The sequence below is a fragment of the Seriola aureovittata genome, chromosome 3 (genome assembly GCF_021018895.1).
Source record: "Seriola aureovittata isolate HTS-2021-v1 ecotype China chromosome 3, ASM2101889v1, whole genome shotgun sequence".
Classification (NCBI taxonomy): domain Eukaryota; kingdom Metazoa; phylum Chordata; class Actinopteri; order Carangiformes; family Carangidae; genus Seriola; species Seriola aureovittata.
The window spans coordinates 17582032-17607765 of NC_079366.1; the positions used below are offsets into that span (position 1 = coordinate 17582032).

The following is a 25734-nucleotide window of genomic DNA, read 5'->3' on the forward strand; positions in this document are numbered from 1 at the left end:
AGAGAGACCTGATGTTTAGTCATCTTTCTGCTCTGAATCAATAATGTTGACTCTCTTTTTCAGAGGAATGATGATGCTGAAGGATTGAGATACAAGTAAATTTCCCTGAACTTCTCTTCCTCTCTCGTTCTCTCTCTCACACAAACACAGTCTCTGTTTTCTCTCGTCTCTCTATTTCCATCCACCTGTTTTTAAGTACAAGTCCAAAACAAGTAAAAAAAAAAAAAAAAGGTTTTTATGATACGCAACACCAAAAGATACACTATGAAATGGTGACTTGGTGAGCTGATCTGAGGGACGTTGGCCAGAAGAGGCCAAGCAGCAAAAAACACACACACATACACACACACACACATACACTGTCCCATCAATCTAGCCTCATACTGAAGCATAACCAGACTTTTCAGCTGTGGAAGCGGTGACCCATTCTCTTATCCTCCCATCACCCCATCCCTTCATCAACCCCTCTTTCATCTCTTCCTCTTTCATCTCACTACTGATTTCTGTCCAGCAAAGGGGAGGAGAGAGAGGGAGGGAGAGTGAGAGTAGAAAAAGAGAGAGAGAACTGGCAGAGGAGAAGAGAGGAGAGCAGGCAAGACAAATGTATTTGTGTAGCACCTTTAGCAAAACACAAAGGTTATGCAGTGTGCAAATACTGTACAGTGCTAGATAGAAAATAAAGTAGTTTTGAAATAAAATATATAGGCCAAATACGTGACATACAACCTACCAGCAACACTAAGTATTCAAGTAAGTTAAACGGGAATAATTTGCCTGATTTCTAACCTGGTCTTTCATCTTCATAGCTCTGAAATCAAGGTGAGCGATAACCCTCCTCTCCTTGTTGCTGAGGAAAATTTGGTCAATTCCAGTTGTATACTTTATTATTTTTTTTTTTTTTTTAGTATATTTTTTTGGGCTTTTATGCCTTTAATGGACAGCACAGTGGAGAGTGACAGGAAACGGGGAGGCAGAGAGAGGGGGAATGACATGCAGTGAAAGGCCGTCCGATGCGGGATTCGAACCGGGGCCGACTGCAGCGAGGACTGTAGCCTCTACACATGGGGCGCCTGCTTAAACCACTACGCTACACGACGCCCCTGTATACTTTATTTGATTGTTTTAAGATTCATGATCACTAATTGCAACAAGAGAAGAAAGTGGGGAGGGGAGGAAAATCAGTGCACATCAGAAGACACCAGGCTCAGCTTCACACCACATCGCTTTTTTCACACACCATCCGAATGACATACTACTAAAGGTGTGAGTGTGTGTGTGTGTGTGTGTGTGTGTGTGTGTGTGTGTGTGTGTGTTCTGATCTCAGGGTCCAAACTTGTGATTTGCTTGGACGGGGGAACTCTTGGTTGTTGCCCAGTGCAGTGAGGTTTTACTAGCCCATCTTGTTTTACAGAGTCTTTCTAATGAACTGTCTCTGTTTGATCCATTGTTCAAAGTGTCTCGCTGCTCTCCTCGTCTCTTTTTCTGTCTCCCGTCTCTGTCTCGGAGCAAACAGTCACAGCTGTGGTCCTCAGTATTACTATGGTGTGGATACGGTGATCAACAAAAGAACCAAGGGAAACAGGAGGCCCGTCTGTGTGTGTGTGTGTGTGTGTGTGTGTGTGTGTGTGTGTGTGTGTGTGTGTGTGTGTGTGTGTGTGTGTGTGTGTTAAGAGACAGACACACACAGAGAGAGATAGTTTTTGGGGATATGCCCACCACATGGTGTCTCCAGATGTGTGTGTCTACGTAACCTAATAGAGTCTGGGCCCTGGGGTGTTGGGGGAAGCTGAGTGAGTGAGTGTGAGTGTGTGTGTGTGTGTCTGTGTGTGTGTGTGTGTGTGTGAAATGTGGGAGATGTGGGGTGGAGGGGTGGAGGGGTGCAGACGCAGGTGTTTTAAATGGGAAAGATGACGAGGACACAAGGGTTTTATAGGAACTCACACTTACTGCTCTCTCTGTTGTGTTTTTGTATCACGTATCTATGTGATGTGTTTCGACCCAAACACCATTTCTGTCAGATGGGAATTCTATTCATGTACAACTAACTTGAATGAGCAAATGTATTTTGTAGGAAATACAGTTAATGCTGCTCATATTATACTTTTTTTTAATCAGCATAGTGAGGAAAAATTATCATTTGAATGCATCTAAAAAAACATTCAACTTTCTTGCGGTTATGTTTAGACAAGTTAAAGCACTTTGTTAAGGCTACGGATGACTGACCTTGAGGAGGCAGCATGATGTCGCCTGATCTCCTGCATCTTTGAAATCTTTACATCAAGGACCAGAATATAAATAAGTCTCGAGCTGTGTCCGAGATCAGTCCCTTCTTCGCTCATTCACTACTCCCTTTATAATAGACACTAAATAATTCACTCTCTAGTGAGCGTTTAATCCAGATTTCAGACACTTATGAGTCATCACCACATTGCATCATCGCTCACAGGTGTAGAGTAACAGGAGGGTAATTTTTTTCATCTACAAAACGCAATGCATTGTGGGATTATTGGCAGAAAGTAGTGTACATGTCAAAGCTGAAATTTAAACATATCTGGTGTTGTATTGACTGCTGTACTGTCCAGTCTGAATTCTAATTAAACAAAATAAAGAAAGTAAAAAAAAACAACAAAGGTTTAATGTGCAAATTGTTCTATTTCACGTATTGTTCTATTGTTCGACAAATCATCATAATTCATTTATCCTCTGTTTACTACATGATTCTTCTACAGTGTGACACAGGCTGTAGTTTATGCGATGGTGTCTCCAGATGGATCATGGTTCAAAGTCCAGGGTCGATTTTTATTCCTGCTCCTTCCCTGGTGTATGTTGTTTAGTTTTTTTTTTAGTTTTTTTTTATGTTTTTTGTGCATTAACATGAATGTCATTCCCTCCCCTATTATCATACGTAACTTTATAGATAAAGAAGTGATGATAATGCAGTACACACTTTGAATTCCTCAGATATGGTAATGCAGTGCTCTGAGCGGAGCGGATGGCATGCAGCAGATGACAGAATGCGCATTACAAACATTAGAGACTCGAGACTTGACCTGGACTTCAGGCAACTCTGTCTCATTCTCATGTTGAACAAACTACATCGAGCTAAACTAAACTAAAAGCTTGTGGTTCTGGTTAACACCCACTTTAAAACATACGACTGAACACAATGACATTTTCCACATCCAAAACGTAAACTAAGTGTACACTTAACACTAAACTTAACACGGCATGGATGCATCCCCAGTCTCTGGAGTAAATGTCACACTTCACACTTCAAAATAAAAAATGTGCAGGTAGCCATAATTCAGGCAGAAAGTATGTCTCTTTGAAAATCTATGGCATGTCTCACACCTGACCTCAGCCCAGTTTAATTCAACCTTCAAAACCCTAAACCACCATACTGAGCAAAGGTTGAACACATACAGCACATGCTCACACGCATATACACATTTTCCAAGCCCCAAAAAAGTGAAAACATAATTTTCATAATAGCAGGTTGAGCAAGTGTTCATTTATAGCAGTACTGTCGCAAAAACCAAACCAAAGTCGGTCCAGTTCGCACATATCTTCTGACCTCAATATAAAACTTAACAGGACTCCACTTCAGAGGTTCTCAAGGGTTTCTTGTTGTGTTTTCTAAAAATACAAATGCACTGTAGGGGGTGTAGAAGGAGACATAAAATTTAATATTGACCAAACAGCCCTAAATCATATTGGCTTAGCCTCACGGTTGTCATTCATTCTGAATGACTTCCATACGTCTGAAAAATCTGCTTGTAGTTTTGTGGCTGCAACGGCACCAACTTGGCAATTTCCTTTTGCATTATCATTTAGCAATTTCCAGAGTTGTGTTTCTTTTTCTGTCTACTGTGGATTTCATATTGTACTATATTTCACTGGAAACATGTATGTGATTAGCAGACTTTCTCCTAAACACACACACCTGAAGAGCTGGAGCACATACACACACAATCAGCATGCACACATATATGCACTAATACACACACACACACACACACACACACACACACACACACACACACACACACACACACACACACACACACACACACACACACACACACACACACAGAGGCCTCTTGTCTGCGACAGCTGAGCAGAGAGCAGTATATCCGAGTTGTATTTTTACCTCGGCCCACACGCTGAGCAAAATGCCAACTCTTGGCCTTGAGAAACTCACACACGCACACACTCACTCAAACACATACGCACATGACAGACGCACACCCTCAGACACGACAGGTCAAGACCAGCCAACCACCGTAGCGGCCGCAGAACATAAACAACTTTCACACACTCTGTGAATCATCTGAGCATTTCAATATTGTTTTAGATAAATATATTCAGCCACATATATAAATATATGGAACCATAATTATTCCCTGAGACCACAAATAACCATGACGGGAAGTTAGTTCCCACAGTTTCAGCAGCGTTGCAGCCCAGCCCTGCAGTACTGGAAATCCACAGCTTGGTTTACAGTACAGACGGCCGGGCTGAGAGTGAAGAGTGGAAGGTGCTTGACGACAACAAACAGCGGTTCGTTGGTTTCAATGCAACCTGGAACATTTATGTTCTGTAACTAAAACTATTTTTTGCCTGTGAAACACAAAACGTAACTTCAGAAGAGAGACCTGTTTCTACGCTTCACTGCTTATACCTCCCTTGGTCTGTCGTGCTCACTTTCTCCTCTCCATCCTCTCACACACTCACATACACACACACACAAACGCACACGCGCACACACTCCCAGTGGGCAGCAGCTGTTGGAGTGCTAATCTCCATTAGCTACTGAACTGGCTTCTATGGAGAGGGCCATGTAAAATCTGTTCACTCACTCCTCTCACTCCTTCATCCAAGTAAAACACCACGGCTGCATCACTGAGAAAACCAGATATTCTTTCCTCCGTGATACAGTGTCTGTAACATATTTCAGCATGCCATTTGAAGTCATAGTCAATACGCTGTTCACACAAACACACCGTTGCGTGCACCAACAATTCATCTGAACGACTTCTTCGCAGTGCTCTCGTTAAGCAATACACAAGAGAAATTTAAAATATTTCAGTTACCAATGCAGAGGAATTGAGTGATGATAGGAAAAGAGAAATAAAAACAGGACTTACAGTCTGTAAAGCTTCGTCGTTCCCAGGAAAAGCAGCTCAGGAAAGACTGCCAGATTATTCCGATTCAGGCGCCTGGAAAAACACAGCATAAATTAGAGAATAAACTCTACCTAGCCCCTTCCAGCCAGTATGGGTAAAGCGGTTACATGTGTGTATAATTAGCTTTTTAAAGTTAGATTTGTATTTCCTGATCAACATATCAAATTATGTTATGTTATTTTGATTTTAATGCAATTCAGTTTAGTTAGAGGAAGTATGAAAGAATTGGGAGATTGATGGAGACACTTTCAAAAACACACACATGTTCATGGACGGATTCTCGAAAAAAAAAAACAGACTCCAGGTTACCCTTGATTTAAGGGGTACAACATGGCTGCCAGACAAACAGTGAACTCGAGAAGGACGAAGGGAAGGCGGGGAGAAAGACGAGAGAAGGGGTTCGGATGAAGGGAAGGGGGGGACTTTTTTTTTTTTTTTTTAACCACAAAGGCGGAGGAGAGGAGACGATGTGGGAAAAACAAACAGGCAGTCTGGCCGGGCTACCGAATGTGTGAAAAGGACCCCACTGAGTAAACAAGGCCCTCACAGGGGAAGAACTCACAACAACCCGTCATCACACACACACACACACACGCGCACACACACACACACAAACAGAGGAGTTGAGAGAACTCGGGTGAGTTTAATAATCTGGGTGCGATCATTTAACCCTGGTTGAGTGGAGTGAAGAGGTTTGTGTGCCGGTATGTGTTGGTGTGTGTGTGGTTGTGCCTTGATGTGAGTCAGAGAGTGAGGCAACTGAGTGACACAATGAGAGACAGGCTGCTGAAACAGTTTAACCCTGACACACACACACACACACACACACACACACACACACACACACACACATTGACAGGCACCACAACGTTGCTGTGCTGGCTGCTACAGGAGACGAATGATGAAGAGAGGGAAGAAGAAAGGAAAAACAGTAGAGGAGTGACGTCAGACTAATAAGAAACATGCGAAAGCCCTGACACTTCCTGTATGATTTACACATATAAACACATTAATCAATCCCAGAAACACCACAAACAAAACACTCAAAAATGTCACCAACTCCATTCAAAACTCCAAACGCCTCTCTTTAATTCTCTCAATGACTTTCTTCCGTCTTTCACCTCTCTTTGCTGCACTATACACCACGGTGGACTCTCCTTAAATAACGTCAACCCCTCTGTGTCCATCTTCCACCCACAAGTGCACAAGTATATGAACGCGCTTGCGCACATGCACACACATTCACACTCCACAGTTACATCAGAGGCCACTTAAATATTTAACATCCCGCAGAAATGATGTCTCTGAATAATTCACTCCTCTTCCGTTAACGCCGGCTCAGGCGGCTAAGAGCCCCACGTGGTCCCGCGGAGAGGTCCACTCCCCCTGCGGGTCCTGCCCAGCCATGAGCACCCGTTAGTGGGCTAGACCTCCCCTGGGAGAGTGCATGCACTGGTGCTGGAGGTGGGGAGGAGGAAGGAGGACAGAGAGGGGGTATGATCTCATCCTCTTAAAATAGATGCAATGCTGTCAGACTAGGAGACTGAGAAAATGAAGTAAAGATCAAAACCAGTCTGGTTCCTCTGCATTTAAATGCACTTTAAATCTGATTATCACCATAACCATTATATATTGCTAGTTTTAGATCTATAATCAAAGTAACCCAAGAGAGATGGTTTATTAGGCAATGAAATTACAAACAAATTAGGCTTGTCCTGCACACTGCATTCCTTTGTGTTTTGATCACATGCATCACAAAGGTCATAAACGAATGCTATTTTGAGATATATTTCTTATGCCTGTTACTTTTGTAGCTCATCTGATTGATAAAGAAATATCAATATTATAAGCAGCTCTGCAAATAATACGGGTACACGGTAATACGGTACATGATGAGAAGCTTCAAATCCAACTGGGGGGACACTCAGAGAGAGCAGACCACCGAGGCCAATGTCAAATACCATACACCAGACTTCAGAGACAGAAATTCAAATTCGGATCTGCCCCAAAATGCAATGGGTTGTTCCTTGGCCCATGCCCCATCCCTCCACCAGCTTTGGTGCAAATCTGTTAAGTACTTTTTCCGTGATCCTGCTGACAAATAAAGAGACACGAGTGAAGACATGATCCTTCCTTGGCAGAAATATTTAAGTCCATCTCTCACCCTGTTGGCAACCACTAGAGCTGCAACTATTCATTTTTATTATAACTCTAGTGATTATTTTACAGCTCAAGCAATTCATCTCTTAGTCTCTAAAACGTCTCAGAGCCCAAGGTTACATCGTCAGTGACATCAACTGTTTGTTTTTTCTACTGACTGTCAAAAATCCCAAATCCTTAATTTACCATTTACATAAAATAGAAAGAAAATCAAAACCAGTCGTCTTTTGAAAAGCTGGAACCAGAGAATGTTTGGCATTTTGGTTTGACAAAGGACAAACAGATAATCGACAATCAAAATTGTTGCAGATCCATCAAGTAATGGTTTCAGTTCTAGCTCTCACATAATGTGAAGAGCAGATGTGCAGAAATGTTGATTTATTAAACTTAAAATATAAAGCTGCATCATTTTTATGAGTGTCTCAACTCACTGTGATAGACACCACACAACTATCAACACCTCATGTAAGCTTTGAGTATATTTGTGTGAAGTAGAGGTGGAAACTGTGAATTACTTTGGTGATTTAAATTGCTTTGTTCGGTTCAGTTCAAAGGTTCGCAGTGACTGACTATGTAGTTTGTTTGAATTTTTCCGAGCTACAGTAAGTAATCATAGCAACAAGTTAAAGGTAAAGCTATGGAGCAATGTTTTTATGCGTGGGCTCCTGTGTTGTTTGCTCATGCATGTGACTGATGCAACGGTTTCACACTCTTCCAGTTATCAACAGGTGGTGGTAACGTGTGAAGAAATGCAGGAATGCCTGCATTGGCTAGACCTCATGGATACAACACAACTTCTGTTTGATTGCAAGAAAACATCTTCAACGCATTAACATTCATAGTGCAGTAAAATTTAGTGCAGCTGATTCTGTGTTCAGTTCAGGAGTACATTCAGTCTTTTCCTGGTTCATTCTGCTCCGTCCAACACAGGACCTATGCAGCAAATGTTGATAAGGGTGATAGCTCATCAGCCAGATACAGTAGCTGCAAGAGAATAATCAAATCCTGATACTTTCTGTGGCTTTTGTGTTCTTTCAGAAAGATTTTAACACATTGATAAAATGTATGTTACAGCTTAGCTCTACATCAGCAGTGACTTAACTGACAGTGGCCTGGAGCAAATCGTCAGTTCAGTGTGAAGATTCAGTGTTAAAGATGTCTTTGTACATTTACTGAAAACCTCTGGTGTTATTGACTGCTTCTTCAAATAATCTTCAGTCATCTGTAGTGCTTTAGTGGTTTGATTCTGAAGGAATGTAGCATTCAAAGCCTTACGTGTGTGTGTGTGTGTGTGTGTGTGTGTGTGTGTGTGTGTGTGTGTGTGTGTGTATTGTGAACAGCCTCAGAGTACTTCCACAGTCGTGTCTCATTAGTCAAAGTCTGGCTGAAAGTGAATGAAGACTGAGTCGCCAGTGGTCCGAGGTGTGAGAGTTACTCCACCAAGCTAATGTCACACTGCAACGTGGTGATAATCCCTGCAGTCATAAACAGATGCTAGAGGGCCACAAACCGCACTGTAAACACACACACACGCGCGCGCACACACACACACTTAAACACACACACACACACACACACACACACACACAAACACACACATTTCCACAAACACGTAAAGTGTGCCAAATCTTTGTACATACACACATGCATAACCACACAAATATAAAAGACAGACACACACAGTCCTAACACCCAAGAGCCTCGTAGATGTGTAGTACTACAGGCTCGCAGGCTCTGGCTGGAAAGGAAATAACAAACCACCTCAGAAACCAATTATTACTCCACTGATGCAACTGCTGCCATAATACACATTTTTCACTAACAATCTGTCACACACACACACACACACACACACACACACACACACACACACATATATATATATATATATATATACATATATATATATGTGTACATACATACACATACACAACGCTGTTATTGTTACAATAGTTATAACTGTGTGTGTATGTGTGTGTGTGTGTGTATCTACAGCTCATGTACTTGGTTCACTGTATCTAAAGTGAACAAAAGCCCATCATCCACCAAAGGTTTACACACTCTAATCTGATTTGTTATTTAAACACTAATGACAGATAACATCTCTGCCCTAAAACACAGTCATGAAGGAATCCAGTCTTCTCGCCTGACCTGTAAATTCCTTTGCTATCACCAAAAATCATTCAAATTCATCAGTCTTGGAGAGCTTCACCTCCAAACTTTGAGCTAACTGGTGTTTACCAACAAACATAACAAATGTTGGCTGGTGCAGAGCGCAGCACAGACAGGCAGGGACCTGGTGAAATCCATCACAAATGACTTTTTAGACAGAACTGCTGTGGTGAAATTGGTTTTTTGTGTGTCTTCACAGTGCAGATAATTTCAAGCTCTGCTGCTCAATAAAAATGAAAAGAAAAAAAATTGAAACTTTGCCCTGAAATGATCAGTGAGAACAATGTTATCACTCACAGGCTTTAGAACTAATCATCTAATACTAATCCAGGGCTTTTCTTTGAAATCCATATCCTGCTATCTGGGATCAGTGCTACAATTATCTTTTGCTATTCAGATTGTCCACATATATTACAACATAATCACTTGGTTTGAGAATTCATTATCTAGTTTGTAATCACTCTTGATAGACACATCTCACTACCTGTAATCACTTTTACAATTATTCATTGCCATTGAAATTATCTTTGACATTGTAATCATTCAATTACAGGCTAATTATCTAAGGCTTTATCTCACTGCTGTTCTTTGAAATCATTCTCTCTATACCTGTAATTACTGTTTTGTTTCTCTCTGCATCTCTGTGCCTGTTATCTCCTTTAATCTCACAGAGATGGAATTGGATAGAGGCTATAAACCAGTCAAATGTGAGAGAAGGATAAGAGGATCAGGATCTCCTCTTTCCTGTTCTGCACCCACAGGGAGAAGGCGAAGAATGTGTGACATTCCTATAAGCACAGGACAACAGAGAGAGAGAGAACGAGATGGGTGGGTATGGAAGAAAAACATGAGGATAGGCTGAAGTATGAATGAAAGAAAGACAGAAGGCGTGAGAGGGTGTGAGGGGGGCAAAATCCAGATAAAACCAGTACTGACAGAGCAGCCTTGCGTAAGTAAATGCGCATGCATGAATGTATCCATACCCATGCATGTGTTTACGTATGTGCACGTGTGTGTTGTGACATGCCCATCTCCTCCACACCTCCTTCAGCCACCTACCCCTCCTCCATACCCCCCAGCTACTGCCCCACACCTGACCCCGCCCTGCCCAGCCCTGCAGGGCCTGTCGCAAAACAGGATCAGAAGGGGAACCGTTTTCCACCCCGGTGGGGGGCAGTCACTGTGGATCCGTCAGCCCAGCTTAGGGCCCTCTCCTCTGGGCAGCGGTGCCCAGCAGGCCCCTTCCAGCCCCCCCCCAGAGGACCGAGGCCTTTGAAATGAGCCCCCAGACTCCAGACTCCGGAGACGTGCCTTTGTTCGGTGGCTGCGGGGGGGGCATTGATGACTGACTCCATCTTTGTGTTTGTGAACATGCCACGCTACAGACGCTGAATTACAGTTGAAAACCCTCGCGAGGACAACAGAAAACAGTCACGTTGTGTCAGAAAGTTAGCTGCTGTCAAAGGTGTTTGTTGCCATCAGAGACAAGACAGAGCGAAAGAGACGACAAAACAAGCATGTGTAGTCTGACAGTAAATGTCTAAGACTTCATCTGCTATTGCTGTTTACTGAATGGTCTACATTATAAGTGCAAGTGTGTGTTGAAGCCACCATTTCTTTGTACAGAGGGTAATAAGTATCAAAGTTTCCTGTCAAAGCCGCACGATAAGCAGTAATATTGACCTCTTTGTCCACAGCTCTGGGCAGGAATTCCCAGAACTGCTTAGCTGGACAGAACCCAGTATTGGTTTCATGAGAAACACGAGCAGATTCCCTATAGTGGTCTACAGAGCTGCTCTTGCTGTCAACAAAGAGCAGCTATAGTGCAGCAGACAGCGGCAGGCATGACACGATCCTTTTCATCCTGAAGACTCCTGAGAAAATGACCCAAAACAGCTATCGAAAAGATGAACTACGTTCATTTGATTTACTACTGTATGTAGATCTGTGTATGTGCACAGGTGGAGAATGGAGGTATGTCTGTGTGTTTATGTCAACGTGTGTGTAAGCAGCGAGGACTTTTATACGCCTTTAATTAAAAGCTTGTCTCTAAACCTCCTCAGACTCGGTCACAGTCTGTTGCATTCCAGCGTGTCACTGGCTGGCAGTCAGGCCACATAACACACAAACACACATACATATATGGACAGCTAACACATCAACCGAAGCTGACAGTCGACACAATGGACATATCAGCAGTCAGGGGTCCACGTCCCCCTTCTGTCTTGCTGCCTCTCAGACTACCAAGACTTAATTATGCCATAACTGCCTTAGGGTTGGATGCTGAATACCAGCGATTCCAGGCCAGCGCCGTAACAACCTCGGGCCGCTCCTCAGTCGATGCCCTGTGACTCAATCTTAAAATTTTTCTCTTGGACAGAGCTTCACATCCTGACAGTCAGGTTCAATGATTATGGAGACATAGAGTGGTGACAAATTAAAGGAAAAGTCTGACTAATTGAGTGCAGAAACATAATAAATGCTTCAACAGAAGGCACGAGGGGTCACAGAACGGATTGAGTTTGAAAATGATGCAATAACTTGTAGGAAACTTTGGACAGATGTGTTCAGGTCTTTTTTTTGTACAACTTCAGGCAGTCCAAGACAAATGTTGGACAATGATGAAAGAAATGGGGTGATTTCTTTTTTTCTTTTCTTTTTTGTCCTCAATCCAAAACAGTGAGTCCTAGATGACACTTTAGACATATCCACCCATGGCTGATTTAAAGATTTGGCAGCTAAAGATAGCCTGCGTCAAAACTCTGGCAGCACAGAAATTTAGGATTTAATTCCCTCAATGTGCCCAAGGCTGCAACTCATGTCTACGCTGGTCGATACAACATTGTTAACTTCATCTTTTAATAATATTACAAAAAAAAAAAAAAGGAACAATGACCTGAGCTTGTTTCAGTTCTGCTGCTTTTTAAAACACAAGAGCACAAATGGATGACATATCTCCGCCAGCACTGTTCATCACTACATGCGGTGTCACAATTCACCAGGTCTTCAAAGCACAATCTGACATGCTCAAAATTGATATCATACTGTCTGACGCAGATTGCAACCAAGATTTTATTAAACCCATCTCACGTGGCGTGACATGCAATGCACCTGCAACATCGCTGTTACCGCACAGAGTGTCGGGGCCTTTGAAGGGCGCTCTCTACCTTCATCATATATCTTTTGGAAGAAGCGTGTTCATCCCTCCAGTAGAGCTACCATTACATTATTAAGATGCTTTATGTTGGTTCTCGTCACTCGCTCATTCGTCACCCGTCTGTGTATTTCAAAGTGCATGCACCTATGTGAAAACGAAAATCTGCGTCTGCTTGGCACATTTTTGTGTATGGATGCTTTTGAGGAGAGGCATCCTGAAATATTCCAAATAGAGAAAATGTGTTAAGTGATAAAATGACGACTGCTTCGACAAAATAAAGTTACTCACAGTCTCTCCAGCTCCTTCAGGTCCTGGAAGGCTCCTCTCTCGATTGTGGTAATTTTGTTCTCCATTAGCTGCCTGAAAGAGAAACACCAGGAGAGAGTGAGAGAATGGGAAGACTGGACAGAAAAAAAGAGAAGAGCGTGAAAAAAAAAAGAGAGAGTGATAGAGAGACACATAGAGCGTGAGAACTGACAGAGTGATTTGTGCGATGAAACCATGAGAGGCCAAAGAAAAGGAGAAAGATGGCTGGATGGGGCCACAGATAAGAGAGAGGAGAGGAAGAGAAGGTGAAGGAGAGTGAGATAGGACACAAGAGAGGCAAAGAGATGGGAGAGGAGAGGAGAGGAGGGGGGGAGAGATGGAGAAGATAGGTGACAGTGGCTGTGAAAAAAAGAAGAAGAAACAGATTGGTGGAGATGGAAAGTGATAGACTGTTGAAACAGCAAGAGAGAGAGAGAGAGAGAGAGACAATCAGCAGCGGGTCGATAGAGCCCCAGAATTGACTTTAAAACTGGCCCATCAGTTGGACAGCGACTCATCTATCATCCAATTTATTCTCTATCTAACCACATAGCTGTGACTACTCATTCACTTACACTAGCACAACTCCACCAGGAGCAGTGTGCTGACCAAGCCAAGCGGCCACACAAACACACACACACACACACACACACACACACACACACACACACACACACACACACTGTGTGGTGTGAGCTCATGATAAACAGGAAGGTACACACACATACAAGCTGATATAACTGGCTGAGACATCAAAATTAGGGCTGCAGCGTACAATAATTTTCATTACTGACTGATCTGATGATTTTTTTTTTTGAAATGTCAAAAATGGTGCTAGATGGGCTTCACAATTCCCCTGTGCCCATAGTTATGTCTTCAAAATGCTTGTTCCGACCAGCCAACAGTATGAAACCCAAAGGTGTTTCACTGAATCTCATGTATGATGAAAATAAGCAGTATATCCTCACAATGGAGCTGCAGGAACCGGGGATTCGTTTGTTGTTGTTGTTTTCAAATCGACTAATCGACTACTTGTCGCATCTCTAATTGAAAATGTTCGCGCGTGTGTGTGAGTGCACTCGGGTAGACGTGAACACACAGGAAACAGCGTGAAGACTGGAGCACACACATGCATAAACACACACACGCACGCACGCACGCAAACACACGCACACACAATTAAGGACATAATCTCTGGAGGAATTCCAACAATGTGTATTCCCTGCCATTCACTTTTAGCTGCTGAACAGCACACACACACACACACACACACACACACACACACACACACACACACACACACACACACACACACACACACACACACACACATGACAGGCTATCCCTGTCCCAGTGTTGGTGCAGGCGAACTCTTTACCTGGATTCATCCCAGGTGAGAAACCTGTTCCTACTTGACTCTCTCTTTTCCTTTCCTTCCACCCTTCCCTCCTTCCCAGCTGCATTCCTCCCGCAGCGGTTACACCTAATGACCGCTATCTCTTTCCCTCTTTGCCCTCCATCACTTCCTCGCCAGCGCGTTAATCACTCCAGCACATGGGCCCCGGGGCCCTGTGGTTAAAATAAGCCCCTCCTGACACTTCCACTGGCAGATTAACACGACAGCATTAACAGGTGCCACTGCTTTTCTGTTTAGACACACATACAGGCTCGATGGATCCACCGCTTCCCACGACTAGACGCTGCAGTGCTGCGGCAGCTCCAGGGCTGGATGGGCCTGATGCCGAACAGCCAGGAAACAGTTAAAGCAGTGTGTGTTGTATAGTGTTTTTTTTTTTTACTTTAGGGGGTGGGGTGGGGTGGGGTGGGGTGGGGGGAGGAAATGCAAGGTGCTGCTTGTCAGAGCTGTACGTGAGAGTATTTTTATTTTCGCTTAAATGAGGAGAGAAAAGAAAGGAGAAAATAAAACAGATAAAAAGCCACTTACAACACTCGCAGATGCCTCAGTCCTGCAAAATCCGTCTTGGTGATTTTAGTGAGGTTGTTTGCATTCAGATCCCTAGATGGAGAAATGGGCAAAAAAGACAATGTCAGTACATGAGATTGATATGGTAATAAAACAAGGACAAAGCAGGTGAGCAGGTCTGCTGAACAGATTTTTTTTTGTTGAAACTTGATGTGGCGGGGCCAATGCAGAATTTGTCATTTGAGCTGCTGCTGTTGCGCTATACCGGGTAAATTTTAATTTCATGAAGGGGTCTTTGCCTAATAAAATACGACCTTTTCTTTTTAAAACTCAAAGCCACTTGTGCAAATCCGTTTTTGATTAACTTGCTGGTCTCCAGACAAACCGATGTGGTCTACGGAGGCTGTGCTAATGCAACAGTGCGAAACCACCAACACAACCACAGCAGTGCCCCTAACTTCAGCTCCGCGATCAGCACTAACATGTCCTCACATCTCAAGCAATTACAAATCTAGTGGGTTTTTTTATTATCAGTTTTATTTAGGTGAAAGCAGCGTGAGCCTAAAGTGTAGTTGTTGTTTTTTTTTTTGACATGTTAGTTCAAATGTAAAGCTCTGTGCTGTTAAGATGCGGTCCCCATGGAAAAAAAAACCCTCTTAATATGCTGTCAGCATTCAGTTTAGGAGGATGAAATGTACAAATGTAACATCTAGAGTTGTAATTACAATTTTAGGAACAGTATAAGATCATAAAAAACACTGCTGGCGATATCAAACACCAGACAGTGTGATGAAATTGCCGTAAACTCTTTAAACCCCTCCAGAGAATCACAGCTTTATCAAAAACACCTTAAGTAGGATCAGGTTAGTGCACAGTTGTTACTCAGCATTATTCACACACACAGAAATAGGTCATATTCTAGTGATTTTCCTTGTGAAAGGTGTCCAGATTGTTGGGACACCTGGGTTGCGCAGATAAAATCCAAACTGCGCTTTAGGGGCTTTCACCCCTCGGTACTTACAGTCTCTCTGTGTTGCGGGGTATGTTCCTAGGCACGCTGCGGAGCCCTTGGCCGTGACAGTCCACTGTAGTACCGGTGCAGGAACACTGGGCCGGGCAGGGCTGGCCGTCCGCTCCGCTGGACAGGACCAGGACCAGAACAGCCACCAGCAGCCCTAGTGCAGTCGCCGGGGAGCGGCCAGGGCCAACGGGGCTCGGAGCTCCCACCATCACTGCGGCAAGTGGGGGCCAATATGAGACCCACAAAAACACTGGGAAAATACAAGGGCGTTAAAAAAAAAAAAAAAGCTCTGAAATCCCTGAAAGAGCTCACCAAACTCTGCACGCAACGGGATGCCGTCCTCCTTCTCGCTGTCCTCCCTTTTTTCAGACGTGCGTTTCTGAAATTTCTCGTTCTGAATTTACATTTGGGTCTTCTTAGAGGGGCTACGATGTGTGGAGGCTGTGAGCCGGGAGTTTGGTCCCCCTGGGCAGGGAGAGGGGAGGTCGACGAGGCGGTGGACCGGCTCTCTCGTTGCGCTACAGCGGCGCAAACTTCCACATGTCCCCGGCATGCGGTGCCCAAATCCCCCCGGTGCGTGTTGTGTGTCTGTGAATGTAAATGTGAGTGCGCGGAACCAAGCCAGTGAAGCACTTCGATCCTTGACCTGATCCAGAGAAACACACTCTCTCACACACACTTTAGTGCGTGCACACACACTCCAGGTGAGGCTGTCTTGGTGGTTATTAATTCACAACACGCGTCCGGCGAGGAAGCAGCGGCTGCGCTCGGTTTTCCCCAAAGCTCAGCAGAGGTCACCGTGTTGGAGATTTATTGATTCCGATCATTTATCAATTGCCGGTCAGTGGCAAGGGTGTAGGCAATGTGAGTCAGGAAAAAAAAGCCCCGTGAAAGACCAGCGCGCAATACTATAATCCAACTCTGCGTGGTGCGTCAAAGCGCTGCTCCCGAGAGTGTGTGATAGGGAGAGAGAGAGGGAGAGGGAGAGAGCAAGAGAGGGAGAGAGCGAGAGAGAGAGAGAGAGAGAGAGAGAGAGAGAGAGAGAGAGAGAGAGAGACAGACGGGAGCGGGCACGTCTGCTACTGCGTCTATCCAGGCAACTCTCTCTCTCTTTCTTTCTCTCTCCCTCTCTTTCTCACACACACACACACACACACACACGCACACACAGACACACACACGCACACACACCCGCACGCACGCACTGCGTTTTCCCTCAAGGTAGCAGCAGGTTTCCAACTGGCCGTCTGTCAAACAGCAACAGTTTGGTCTCGGAAGGGGACTCTCATTCTCACTGCAGTGTCCCGGTCACCTGACGCCTTATTTCTCTGGCCTCAGGAAGGCGACAGAGCTTCTTATTGAAATCTGGTGTGGAAAATAGCGGAGACCCCATCTGATTCTTCAATTTCCACGGCTGAAGAAAGAATGAAGTGCTGCATTTATTACATACCCCTGTCGTTGTTTTTTGCAGTTATAGTCTCCAGTGTTCAGTTAAAGGACGCATTTAAAGGACACCTGTCTCCTGATGGACAAACACTTGCTGTTAATGGGATCACATCGCCCTCTGCAACTTTCATATCCAGAGTAACTGCAGTGGATTTGAAAACTCAAATGAAGTTATCTGTAATCGTTATAAATAGATTTTTCTTTCAGTTTCAATTAACAAATGCTACAGTTGGCAGCAGCTTCATAAATTAAGAATTATGAGTTGCCGGAAATTAAAGCATTAGGTTTACTGAGGAGACATTGTAGTATATGCTGCAGACTTTCCAGAGCTCATAAGTCTTCCTTCCTCTTGTTTTGGATGATGATCAATAAATGTTAAAAGCAACAGAACAAAATAGCAACGACTGAAGGCAAAGCACACAGATTGCATCTACAATATACGATGAGTACTAATAAGTTACTATAACAACATGAGGAGAAGAAAACATCCCCAACATAAGTTAATCATTATTCAATACCAGAACTATTTACTACAGGTAGGCCAACTGCATACTGACTATAACATTGTTATTCACAATATACATTTACTAATAGTGTATTTTAGTCATTTTTTCAGGCCAACAAGAGGTCAGTTGTGTGACTGTTTGTATCTGTTGTTTCATTATGGCTTGTACTTGCTGTAATTTATGAAATCTAGATTTTACATAGACGGATATTTAATGTTAAAATGAAAAAGAATGGAACACCACTCAACATTTATTGCTTGTGCAGTCGCCGCCCCTGTGATTGACAAGCACAGGACAAATGTATTTTAAAAGAAAGTTGTTTGCAAAAGCAATAGTATGGAATATTTTTTAAAATAGATATCATTACATGTAAGTAATATACACTCAATGGGCTGCCTATATCTCGCATCTTAGAGCTGTTGAGCCTTCAAGCCTCCTTGAACAGTTTAAACAGTTCTGTTATGGTCTTGATGCTGTGGAATATAGATAGTGGTACAGCCGTCCTCCACAATCGAAACTTTTAGGTCCCTCCTCAAAGGCTGTTTTTATTTATTTGCATTTTATGTCCCAGTGTGCGTGAGATGTATTTTATGAATAAAGTGACTTCAATGGATAAAGCAACTTTGCCACTAAATGCCAGTCCTCACTGGATCTACACCGTTTGACTACATGAGCATTACAGGAATATTTCAGTGATACTTCATTATGGGTCAGCGATATCTCAAGGAGATGACGAATCTGTGGTGAAGCCTGTCTTCCTCTCCGTCTCTCTCGCTCTCTTGATCCCTCTCTGGCTCCCAAGACAGAAGACAAACAGCTGTGTGTGATTGTAATGCTGATGTGTGCTGTGTGTGTGTGTGTGTGTATGTGTGTGTGTGTGTATGTGTGTGTTTGACTCCCCCTCTCCCCTGCATCTCCAATCCTACCCCTCACACAAACACACACTCACACAGTCCCTCACACACATACGGTCGACTTAGAGAGTGAGGAAATACATCCCACAGCAAATTTGACATCTTTTTCTCTTCTTTCTTGTGAGGAGGGGTGGATGAAGTAAAGGCAGAATTCTAATATGTCTTAAGAAAGGGGAGGAGGCAGACATGTGGAGGAGACAGACGGGGAGGAGAAGGAGGAGAAGGGCAGAGGCTGGTCATTGATGGTGGTGTATCATAGCTGAAGTGAGGGGACAGGGAAAAGAAGAAAGAAAGCAGAGGGGAGGAGATGGAGGGTGACCATTATCTCCTGCAATACAAGGAGGCTTCAGGGCACATGGCCTGTTTAGACACCGCTTTACCTGACCTGCCCTCACCTTACACACACACACACACACACACACACACACACACACACACACACACAAACACACGCACACACAAACACACACACACACACACACACACACACACACACACACACACACACACAAACACACACACACACACACACACACAACACACACACAAACACACACACACACACACACACACACACACACACACACACACACACACACACACACACACACACACACACACACACACACACACACACACACACACACACACACACACCTCAGTGGTTATGGATTACACCTAAAGCCCAGACAAAGCTTATTTGACTCTTACCTGACCTGGAAAGTGCAGACTCAGCATCTTGTTTGCCAGCTGTTTACACTTCTGTAAGTGATCAGAAAAAGTTTGTCATTTCTTTCCAATTCCAAAAGCAGTCCAGTCATTTCATGTACAGAGCCCAAACTCACAAATTTATCCCAAAGAGCGTCATAATCTGTACAACACACGACTCTGTTTGTCGTTAGACCCTTGTCTCAAAAAACAACCAAAACAAAAAACACACCTTCTAACAGAAAGTTAAAAAGGAGAAGAGAGAACCCTCTGGAAGGATCCCACATCCAGGGGAAGATATTGTTTATACAAGGAGATAAAAACCACAAAAGTGAAATTGCAATTAGGTACATTGAGATCTAAAAAGACACAAACAAATGTCTGTCCTGTTGAGCCTCATTGTAGAGAGGTTATAGACAGTACCAACAGTGACAAAACATAGCACATTTAGAGCATATTTAAGGCAGAACAAGCCTTGAATTTTCTGTTATTATGAAAGTAATCTATTGGACATACAAGAGAGGAATAAAGACACTATGGCCACAAAGGCTATATCGACAAGTGCAGCCTGCCATACAGTGGAGAGGATGTGTGCATCATATATTAGCCCACTCTCTGTGTCTGCATTACAGTTGTTTTTCTATTAGGATAGTGAAGAATATGCTAAATAAGTACAGCAGCTGGTGACTGTTTACAGTGTTTAAAAGTTATGTAAAGATAACTGAGAATCTGGTGTCATGTGTTTGAAGTTGTTACCAGTCATTGTACTTATGATGTGAAAATGCCACGAACAAAGATCTATTATTTACTGAACTCAGGAAGGTGGATAACATTGGTATTGTAAATGAATACAGGTGCAACTTGACAAACTTGATTTTTATTTCTCAGAAGCGCAGAATGGAGAACATCTCTTTTTTACCACAGTCTCCTACACCAATAGTGGCAACTAATAGTAATACTTCTTTCTTAAAGTGTTATCCTCCAGCCAAAGCTCTGATTCACTTAAGTGGGTAGTTCCTGTCAAGCTCACAATTTGTGTTAAAACTATCTTTTGTACAGCAGACCATCACAAGTGAAGCTCACCTGGAGCTCAGAAACAATGACAACAGTTATGTGGACCAGTGAGCAGGCGAGCTGCAGTAAATCCAATCTCTTTTCATTTTAGACTGAGTAGTCTTTGTCAATTGTACAAATAATGAATGAGTTGAGGTGTAGTTTTAATTAAATGGCCCATCCCACATCGGATAAAATGACTAATACCTCATATAAATGAAGACTTCCGCCTAGTGACATTCTCACAGAAGAATGAATGATTGCTTCACACCACAAACAATGCAAGTTCCCACACAAAAGAAGAGGAGGCATGCAGTAATACTGAAGTCAAATTTTAAGCATCTTTATTCTTAAAATTCCAGCTCAAGCAACAACATTTAACATCCAGTGATGCTGGATTTGGCAGGTTAGGAGGTTTCCAGAGCTGCTAATGAGAAGTGAATCTGTCTGTCGGCTGTGATGTTGGTACTGCTCAATCTAGCCTGTTGATTTAGGAGCTGTTTGTGTTATCTTTGGTTTATGGCCATGCAGTAAAGCTGAAGGTGTGTGTGTGTGTGTGTGTGTGTGTGTGTGTGTGTGTGTGTGTGTGTAGAGGTCAGTTCAGCCACCTGGCCTCTGGACAGCTGCTACTGAGACACATGCTGCTCAGAGCTTGTCCTACTGTACACATGCACACGCACGCGCGCGCGCGCGCACACACACACACACACACACACACACACACACACTCACAGATATCTATCTTGCTCGTATTCATTATTTATGCATAGACACAAGTTCACACAGGGCAGCAGACGGACACACAGAGAGACAGACAGAATTTCAAACAGTTTATAACACATATGTATTAATTAACTACATGAATCAAATCATGTGTGTGTGTGTGTTGTGTGTGTGTGTGTGTGTGTGTGTGTGTGTGTGTGTGTGTGTTGCCTGATAATCACATCATTAAAAACCAATGATGTTTGTGTTTGGACTGGCACTGTCAACACAGAGGCTGGTTACACAGCTGCACTGACACACACACACACACACACACACACACACACACACACACACACACACACACACACACCAAAACACACAAAACATTAAAAAAACAAAAACTCCTCCTCCTGTCTCGGATTCCATTCACTCCCAGCTGCCAGTTTCGTGCCGATGTGATCTGTACATGAAGTATATTGAAACTGGATTGAGGCCCTGAGGTGTGTGAGTGGCTGGTTACCTTTGTTGTGATGGGACTGTTGTCTGCCTCACACACACAACCTCTGTGGCCCCGGGAGATCCCGAGGAAGTGAATAGGATCTCATGAAGCACTGGTATGTTGGAAACTCTCCATTCCTCTGCTGCTGGAGAAAGGTGTGTCTGGTTTCACATGTCAGGTCTGTGTCTGTTTTGTTGTTGTGTGTGAGAAGGGATATCATTCATCATTACATGTGAATCTGAAAGACAAAGAGACAGACATAGTGCAAAGGTGCAATAGGTCATTAGAAGACACATATTAAGAGTGTTTTCGTTGAAGGTGGGGCAATAAGAAATACAGGACTTGTTCAAATGGGTATAATGGTGCACATTTTTGGACAGTCTTTATTTTCAAAGACATTTATGTTGTTGCTCTGCTCACACCCTCACCTCAACACGCCTGAAAAAACATTGTGTAATGTGAGAGTGATTGCTGGATTGTTGATCTTGGTAAAATACAAAAATTGTTGTAACTTTGTTAGATTCATTCCCTCAGATGTTGTCTAAGGGAACTTACTATACATTTCCTCCCCTCCTACATACACAAAAAGCGGAACTTAAATGGGCTCAAGTGTTTTGCCGAAGATCACTTCAACATGTGGAAAGTTGGGGATTGAACCCACAACTCCCCCAACAATGAACAGGCTGCCTGCTTTATCAGCTGAGCTGCAGCCATACCTCAAACCCACTTGTTGTCTTCACTTTCTCTAACTGTAAGGCATTTGTATTGGGCCCGACAAGACTTCATTTACTGAAATTTATTGTGGTGAGCCTCTACTTGCAACAGAAACACCAAAATGAATGAAATGAATTAACAATCAAATTTACACACACACACATCTGCACAACAGGTTGGTTTCAGAAGTCTAGAGTAGCCTACATACCCTCATTTAAGTTACAACAGCACAGAGTATTTTTCTGAGACATAATTCTCATTTTCTCTAGTGTTTCTTGTTAACAGCACATAGCTACTGCTCAGCAACTCTCACCAAACGTGTAGAAATTACTCAATATACCAACACGTATGTAAAATAAAATATGAATTCAAAAAACGGCAGAAGCACTCTGGTTGAACTTACCTAACAAGATGGGGTTTGCTCACACACACACTTTATTCTGCAAAATGTTACTCTAGCTTCATCAAAACGTTTCATGCACATTCTCGCGACACTTTGACTTGTACAAGAAAATGTGCGACCACTTAACCAGTATAAAACACCGGCAACATACCTGAGAAACGGGAACAAATGACAATGGGCGTTTACTCCAATGAGGAAATTACCGCAATTTCCGCTTGGAATGTGGGTGGAGCCAAAAGCAATCGATCCCAGACTAGCAGATTAAGACCACTTTGTAGATCACCAATAATACTAATTATATCTTAACTTTTAACAATAACAATGGAATCAATCAATAAAACACATTTTGGGCATTTTAAGCCTTTTTAACAGAGTATGAGTCTCTAATGTTATTAAAGACATTTTCGATATATCTTCTGAATTGTTTCTCATGACAAACATCTTTTTAACCTCATCACAGAATTTTTATCTTATTACAGACCATGAAGTTGTTGTCTTTTTAAAATTGTGACAGACCATTAGTGTGTTACTCTTTTAACTTGTCACAATATCTGTGTGCTTGCTTTTCCTGACTCTATCACAATTGAAAAAAGACTAAATGTCAATAAGAATAAGAATGAAAACGTTTGTACCTGTGTCTGTGTTGAAGCAGGTAAGTTAGTTCATTTGAATGTGTGTTTAGCAATGGCAGAAGAAGGTTTCCAACCAGACATGATAGTCTTGCATATTTCCCCTCATGGCGCAACAATAGAGTCTCAGCCATTCTAATCCTTTTACACAATTACCCCACAATGTTTGTGTGTTTAAGCGCAGCTACTCTGACTGTGGCTTTTCCATGGAAGTGAACCAAAACAACTCAACTGCCATTATCCTAAAATAGCCCATAAGTACAAGATAAACATGTGTGTGAAACTAATTGTGCGTTGTGCGGAGCTGGCTTGTTGAGGGGCATTGTTGTGACAACAGATTAAACATCTGTCTGAACCCATCGCTGAACCCAAATTGAGATTAAGAGAGAAATAGAATATATCCCATATATCCCTTGTCTCGCCAAATTGGGAAAGATGTAGTCTAGGTGACAGTGAGCAAGTAGAAGCAGACAGAGGAGATTACAGAAGAACAGTGGATATTCCTTCTTTTCTCTTCTGTTTTTTGTCTGTCGCTGTTTTTCCAGTGATCTGAATCAGAGAAAAGAATAAAGAAAAGTCTAAAATCATTCTCTTTACTTCTCTTCTCTCCTTTCCTTCATAGTTTTTCCAGCATGCTGAATCATTGAAAAGCCACATGGAGTTAATAACTGGACCCATAAAACACTGCTTTCTCTGACACACACACATACATATTCACACACGTCCCTAGACACACACTCACACAGACTTAGACACACGCACATACACATTACTTCAGCAACAATGTCCATGCTTGAGATGTCATCTTTTCATCACACACTGCACGATCTAAGAATTTATCCGAGGATTTGTTCATGCTAACTAAACTGCCACGGAACAAAGACAGAACTAACCAAAGCTAGACACAGTTAGAGTGCTGTATATCACAAACACCATGAAATGAGGCTCCAGCTTGATAAGAAAGTCCCGGGCAGTACTATAACAGGAGAGGTAAGTGAATGAGTTATAGAAGCTTGTAAGCTGTGTTGAAGAAATGGGTATTAAATACTGACACAGTATATGATTCCACGACAAGAGCAGGAGTCTTGTTGCAGATGGAGCTTTATAGGACGGGGCTGTTTTCTGTCAGGTGTGAGGAGTCCTGTATCCTGTGGGAGAGGAGTATAAGTAAATCATCCGAGGCTTGGAACACCTTTGAAGTGCAGCACAGAAATTGTTCACGCTGTATGTATCCACAGCACCTTTGGAGATGTGTTTTATTGTTACGCTGGTGTATGGAAATCAAAGTCAGTTGCCGAGTTAACCCAAGAGTGGGGGTCAGTCCCATTCAGTACTGAGGAGAGTCCAGAACAAGAGACTGGAGAGAAAAACATAGAAAACAGAGAGAAAGTGGAGAGTGGGGGGAGTGACATAGAGGAGTTTGGGAAGAAAAAAGTGAGGTTTGAGAAAAGGAGAGGAACAGGGGAGAGAAGGGAGGGAAAGAAAAATATGAAGGGTCCTTTGGAGAGAGAGAGAGAGAGAGAGAGAGAGAGAGAGAGAAATAGAGAAGACGAGAGAGTGAGAGGGAGGTGTGTAGAAAGAGGAGTGTGGGAAAAATCAATATGCTCTCTGGAGCGACTGGAAGAGACAATCAGTCCTGTCTGACCCTCGTCTCCCCTTGGTGTCAGTATGTGTGTGGTAGTGAATGTATGTGTGTATTTGTGCATATATTTTATTCACAAATTCCTGTATGTGTTTGTAAGTAACATGCCTGTACATTGATTTTGAGTTTGAGCCGATTCATGTGCTGATATGTGCAGCTGGGAGTGTGTGTGTGTGTGTGTGTGTGTGTGTGTGTGTGTGTGTATATATGTCCCTGTCTGTCTTCCTTTGTGTTTGCTGTCCTCAGCTCAAATATGTTTTATTGGCATGACTGCTGAGGGCAGGAGAATGACGCCAGGCAAGCTAATGGGATAAAAGTTCATTACTTTCCCTCTATCAACTTTATGAAAAAGGGCAGATCGAACAAAGACTCTGAGCAAAGTTGAAATAGGATGAGGCTGTCACATCCACAAATGGACACTCTACTGACTTTAACTGGCACCAAATGTGTTGATTCTTGCTTACGGTTGCTTGCAGTCACTTTCCTCACTAAGTCCATCTATGTCACTTCCATCTATGGGGTCACATTCACACACAAGCCAAAGGCTATGGGCCAGATTGTCCCAAGCTACTTTTTGTGAAAATGGCCT

At 43.0% G+C, this 25734-nt stretch overlaps 1 protein-coding gene and 1 long non-coding RNA gene across 5 annotated transcripts in view; both read right to left on the minus strand.

Moving 5' to 3' along the window:
* Nucleotides 1–16962, minus strand: part of slit2 (slit homolog 2 (Drosophila)) — a 93787-nt gene extending 76825 nt beyond the window's left edge. Inside the window, exons 1-5 of one of the 4 annotated variants that reach the window (XM_056371617.1) lie at nt 16239–16956; nt 15927–16137; nt 14927–14998; nt 12964–13035; nt 5148–5219 (exon numbers count right to left, since the gene is read on the minus strand). In XM_056371617.1, coding sequence (XP_056227592.1) covers nt 5148–5219; nt 12964–13035; nt 14927–14998; nt 15927–16135 — 425 coding nt within the window. In that variant the 5' untranslated portion in view covers nt 16136–16137; nt 16239–16956. Of the gene's footprint in view, nt 1–5147; nt 5220–12963; nt 13036–14926; nt 14999–15926 lie in introns of all 4 variants that reach the window. The other 3 variants (XM_056371618.1, XM_056371616.1, XM_056371619.1) reach the window with 3 other exon arrangements.
* Nucleotides 16963–18146: 1184 nt separating this feature from the next.
* Nucleotides 18147–22998, minus strand: LOC130166745 (uncharacterized). Its single transcript, XR_008827197.1, has 4 exons — nt 22875–22998; nt 21779–21995; nt 19504–19554; nt 18147–19051 (listed from the first exon to the last, which is right to left on the minus strand). It is a non-coding gene; the product is annotated as an uncharacterized LOC130166745 (long non-coding RNA).
* Nucleotides 22999–25734: the final 2736 nt, after the last annotated feature.